At 50.8% G+C, this 5,580-nt stretch overlaps 1 protein-coding gene across 1 annotated transcript; it reads left to right on the top strand.

Moving 5' to 3' along the window:
• The first annotated feature begins 1,907 nt into the window (after positions 1-1,907).
• On the top strand, positions 1,908-3,812 carry LOC119350880 (BTB/POZ and MATH domain-containing protein 2-like). The gene is given in 3 exon segments (XM_037618505.1): positions 1,908-2,390; positions 2,857-3,228; positions 3,279-3,812. Coding segments are annotated over 3 exon segments (1,389 nt in total).
• Positions 3,813-5,580: the final 1,768 nt, after the last annotated feature.

Raw genomic sequence — 5,580 nt, 5'->3', positions numbered from 1 at the left:
AGAAAATAAAAAAGATTCTAATCTACCATCTTTTTTTCGGATATGCTACAGTGCATATTATAAGTACTAATAGTATATTCGTGGAAAATCATGGCGTGCCTCGCCGAGCCGAATCATAACAATCGAGATTGCCCTTAAAACACCATCGAATTCAGAGAGGTTTAGTAAACCCATCTACAACTTGATCTTTCGAAGGCGCAAATCAAATGTTCAATGCTTTTTGTGTGACTCATTCTCGTACAAAATGTTAGTTCACCCTAATATGTTTTGTTCTTGTGTGAAACCGTGGATTACCTAAAAGTAGGTGGATAATGAGACGTTCTTGGGGGTTCCATTCCTTCGACGGCCTTAATCTTTGTTGGGTTCATCTTGATGTTACGATGTGAGACCATAAAACCATGGAATTTCCTAGCCCCGGCCACGAAGACACACTCCTTGTGGATGATGTTAATGTGTCTTTCTCAGGTTCTCAAAGGCCTTGTACAAGTCAAGCAACATGTCACGCTTCTTCCTAGTCTTCAACCCTAGGTCATCGATGTTACACCTCCATGCTTCACCTGATCGGGTCATCGAAAGTGTGCTTCATAGCACACTGATAGGTTTCACTTGCATTATTGATTCTGAACGACTTCTTGACATGACACAACACCTGGGAGGGGTATACTGAACGATGTTTTTCCTTCATCTTCGGTTTCATACTCACTTCTGTATACCGGATCTCCGAGACATGTTCTATTGATATCAGTAAAGTCCATGCGCATCCTCCACTTGTCATTAGACTTCAGGACTAGCTAGCGGTTCTTGTTGGAGTCAGCCTCGATAGGTTACTATAGGCCGACTCGTGCGTGTATGTAACCTAACCACCAGCAGGTCATTGAGTTGTTGTAGAACCAGAAAATTACGAGAAAGCCTCTGGCCAATCTAGTTCCTGCGAGTCGGGCGCGTGCGTCTGTATACCAAAAAAGGCTTTCGCCCCGCTTTATAAATAAAGCAACGATCAACATACATGATGCAAACCACCCGACACCACACACACCCAAGGCAGATACAAGGGAGTTGACAAACAGCAAAGCTACTCTAAACACCCCAAAGCAAACGACAAATAGGCAGAAGAGCATAGCTAAGGGTCTAAAGAGCTCTCCACCGTGAACGAGTCACCGCGAGGAGACGAAACCGTAACTCAGACGAACCAGGGACTCCAAAGCGGTGCTTCCAAGAAAGAAACGGCACCGATGAGCCACCACCGCCCGATCCAGGGAATCTAGGTTTTCACCCGGAGTAACACGAAGGACGCAGGGTTACCGCGATGGAGCCTTCAAGAAGGGAACGACGCATGGACGCCGCTGCCATCGGTCTGGCTCCGAGCCACACGAGGTTTTCACCCCGGCCACCACCCTCAGCCTCCGTCCAATGTATGGCCCTACATGAGAGCGCCGGCCGCACCACCACCGAGATCGTCGAAGGCCCACCCCATGTCGCCCACGCGGCCATGACAGCAAGCTCATCAGCGCCCGAGCCACGAGCTCCGCCCATGAGCCAGCAGCTCCTGCCACCAAGGCCGCCGCCTTGCATCCAGACACTCCGGAGACCATCAAAGGCACGAGCTTTGAGCCGACCGGCAAACCCCAAGCACCATCGGAACCGCCGGTGACCAACCCGCCCCGAACAACTGTCAGCGGCAAGGAGGCACTAGGCCGGTGACAGGTAGTCGGTCTACCCGTCCCTCCAGCAGCCTCCCCTGCGTCACCTACCACGGCCTCCGGGCCAGAACCTGCGAGGGAGAGGCAGCCACCCGTCCGCCGGCGAGGGCCGCCGGATTGACCGCACCCAGCCGTGGAGGAAGGCCGCCAAGAGCGTCAACGACCACCACACCACTTGCGTCTCCACGCCCTGGCCAGGAGCAGTCGATGGCCCGCCACCCCACTGGAGCAGAACGAGGACCAGTTGCAGCGCCACCACCTTGGAAGGGCCACCGGCCACCCGTGACACCGCCAACCACCACCACCAGTCGGATCTGGACAGGGGGTGCCAGATCCGCCGCCAGCACGCCCCCGGGCCTCCAGCCCCCACGAGCCAAGGAGGAGGGGAGGAGGGAAGGAGGGAGCGCCGGCAGTCCACCAGGACGCCAGGAGGAGGGAGGAAAACAGAGCAGCGGCCGACCGGCGCCCGGCACCACCGAGCAGGGAAGGGCGCCCCGCGCCGCCCGCCACCTGCGCGTGGGAGGAAGACGCCTCGCCGCCGCCTGCGCCACGCGGCCTTTGGCCGGCGACGCCACCTGCGGCGGCGAGGGATGGGGGGCGGGGCGAGGAGACGGGGGCGGCAGCGCTAGGGTTGCCTCCCGGGGACGCCCGCGGGAGCGCCTCGGGAGGGGAGGGTTGGTTTCCAGTCAAGTGTCTCCTTTTGGCGTCGTGCGTCTGTATACACATCCAAGTTGAGCCGGCGAGTTGTGTTGCCGCCGGAGGTGATCTGTCCCGATAGATCGCAGGGAATCATGTCCTTCACCGGCAAATCCGTCATTGCTGACGGACGCTTGTTGTTGCCGTCCGCGGAATACAGCTTTTTCAGATTTTGGCCCGCAGCGGAATCAGATTTGGAAAGCACGTCCTGGGCTGTTTCTCCTTTTGGTTCAGATTTTGGCAGCGGATTTCTGGAATCGGATTCTGCTGGGTTCGCCCTTTGGTTCAGATTCTGCCGCGCGGCAGCGGAATCCGTTGATAAAAGCTCAACCAAACTGGGCCATAGAGATCCCACTATGAACTACATACGGATGTATCTAGATGCATTTTAATGTGTAGATTCACTCATTTTGCTCCGTGTCTAGTCCATGGTGAAATCTCTACAAAAACTTATATTTAGGAACGGAGGGAGTACATCAATGGTGGCTTTTTTAGTGCTGGCGGTTATCAATGGGCTATAGGTTTGTATCCCAGTGGTTATCCCAAGAGTGTGGCTGGCTTCATATCCGTTTTCCTTCTTCTTAAACAGGAAGTTGCACAGCCTGTGAAAGCGCACGTGCAGTTTAGTTTCGTTGATGAGGTCGACCAGCAAGAGCACGCACGCATCCGTGCACAGACATCAGTTGGGTTTACTCGGTGTGGCCAAGCCTGGGGTCCCAATCGTTTCATAAAAAAATAGGAGCTTGAGTAGTCAAAGCATCTCAAGGATGACTCTTTCACCATCCGATGCGATTTTATCATCCCTGAACCTGCTGCTGCTGCCTTCATCAAGGTGCGCCAACTAACATATGCGAGCATCTAAACCAACCCTTTGCGACAAAGGTTGGCGCCGACGTGACATTCGAGGTTGGCCATGAGACGTTCGCCGCTCACCGATGCGTGCTTGCGGCATGTTACACCGTCTTCATGGCGGAGCTCTTTGGCCCCATGCAGGAGGGGACCACATCCGGTGCCATACACATACAAGACATGGAGCCAGGCGTGTTCAAGGCGCTGCTTGGTTTTGTCTACACCGACTCAATGCCCAAGATGGAGGTGGAAGGAGAAGCCGGAGCTGAGATTACGTGGCTGTGGGACTTGCTTGCCGCGGCGGACAGGTACGATCTTCAGCGGCTCAAGTCGATGTGTGAAGAGAGGTTGTCGGAGCACATAGATGTGAGCTTGGTGACTGCCATCCTTGCCCTAGCTGCGCAGCATCACTGCTCCGACCTGAAGGAGGCCTGCCTGGAGTTCCTCAAGGTTCAATCCGCTGCGGACTTGCGACAAGTCATGGCGACCAGTGACTGGGAGCGCATAGCTGCAACCAATCTCTCTGTTCTGAATGAGCTCATCACCAAGTTTGCTTCAAGAGTGTAGTTCGTCGTGCTATGCCAAAGAGTGAGGGTGTGATGTAAGAGAGAAAGGTCATGTGCGTGTGCATGTGCATGTGCATGGCATGGATGGTTTATAAATTCAGTTCAGGAAACATTAACGTCACAATGTCCTGTATTCCTGCGGTGTGAAGTATGCCGCACCTTATTAACAAGTTGTTCCGTTCTCATATTGCTGTCTGTCTTCATTTTCACACCAAGAAACATGTTTGTTTATTGGTTATAAATAAAAGTAGAGCAATCTAGATGTATAAAAAAGCTATTTTTTTCTGCGGGGATTGGAAAAACTACCGTAAATTAGTGTTATTAATTTGATCTATTGTTGTTGTTGTTGTTGTTGTTGTTGTTGTTGTTGTTGTTGTCACCAACAAAGGGGGGACGGCGCGGAGCTGCAAGAGCCTCGCCGTGCCACCGGGGATGGCGCGAACCGCGACGAGCCACGGTGGTTGGGCCCGGAGCTAGGGGCTATCTAGGCCACCGGGAGGGCGCGGAGCTCAATGAGCCCGGCGGATGTCAAGCTCGTAGTCGGATATGGTGGCGACATATGGCAGAGACGAGACCGGAGGGGAGGTGCAGAGAGCAGATATAGTGAGGTAGGGTTTTCCTATGATGGAGGTGGGGTTGTGTTCTGTGGGGTCGTGTGGGCCAACATTGACCGATCCGACCTTCCGGACGAGTATGGATGGCCCCATATCCGCCCCACATGACCTACACATGGGGGGTGCTGGACAGGCTGGACATGTGGGTTAGGTATAAGGGGTCAGGCTGCATGGTGTTGTTTTGGTTCAGGCTCTGCCCCGCCTGTCTGTCCGGACATATGGCGAGGGGAGGGGAGTAGGGGGTTCGGTTGGAGATGCTCTAACATATAGTATACATTGGCCTCTAATACACGTGTATTGGGAGCGGGCGGTTGTCAAAATCACCGAGATCTTAATGGTGGCGCTAGATGGGTTTAAAGTGTCGGTGATAGAAAAATTTGGAATCTCACCATAATATATCCAAAACTGTAGAATTGTTTAGGGAAACTTTCATTGATTTTTTACAAAAATGATTGAATTCTGTTTGAATTTTGACAAAATTATTGGATTTAGTTTGGATATAATATATACAAAGAGATTGGTTGCATTCTATGGCATAATTGATCTTGAATTGGATGGTGTGCTTCTAACTGACTGGAGGACTAGATAACTTTTCAATAGATCAAAATTGTGACACTTATTTTGGATCAGAGGGAGTAATATATATATACATACGTGTAGATGAAAAATACACACACACACAACACTATACGGATTGAACAAAAGTGGTCATCATTCAATGTGCTAGATGATATTAATGTGTACAAATAACTTTAAGGATATTGCTGTAGCCAAATATTTCTTACTCAAAATTGTTGCTTCACGCCATGAATGAACCACAAAGCAAAAATAATACTGTCCCATTTATCATCATGAAAAATCATCAAATACCGCCCCTTTTGGCAACCTCAATGATGAACTCGTTGTTTGCGTAGTTTGTGTGTGTACGGATAACTTAATAAGCTTAGTCATAAAACATGAAACCAATTAAAAGTCAATACAATATGCTTGAGCTAGGTTTCATAAAGAAAGTTTGTCAAATACTGTATATGCTAAAGGTAAAACTAGTGTTTGTAATGCCGACGGGGAACTTAAACTAGGATGAAAATGCTTTTGGAACTCGGTTGTTTGGTACCTTAAAATCTACATTAATAAGTTAAATTTAGAAACTGGTGA

Source organism: Triticum dicoccoides, chromosome 1B (genome assembly GCF_002162155.2).
Source record: "Triticum dicoccoides isolate Atlit2015 ecotype Zavitan chromosome 1B, WEW_v2.0, whole genome shotgun sequence".
NCBI lineage: Eukaryota > Viridiplantae > Streptophyta > Magnoliopsida > Poales > Poaceae > Triticum > Triticum dicoccoides.
Note: the sequence above shows the minus strand (reverse complement) of the source record. Positions and strands in the feature narration are given on the sequence as shown.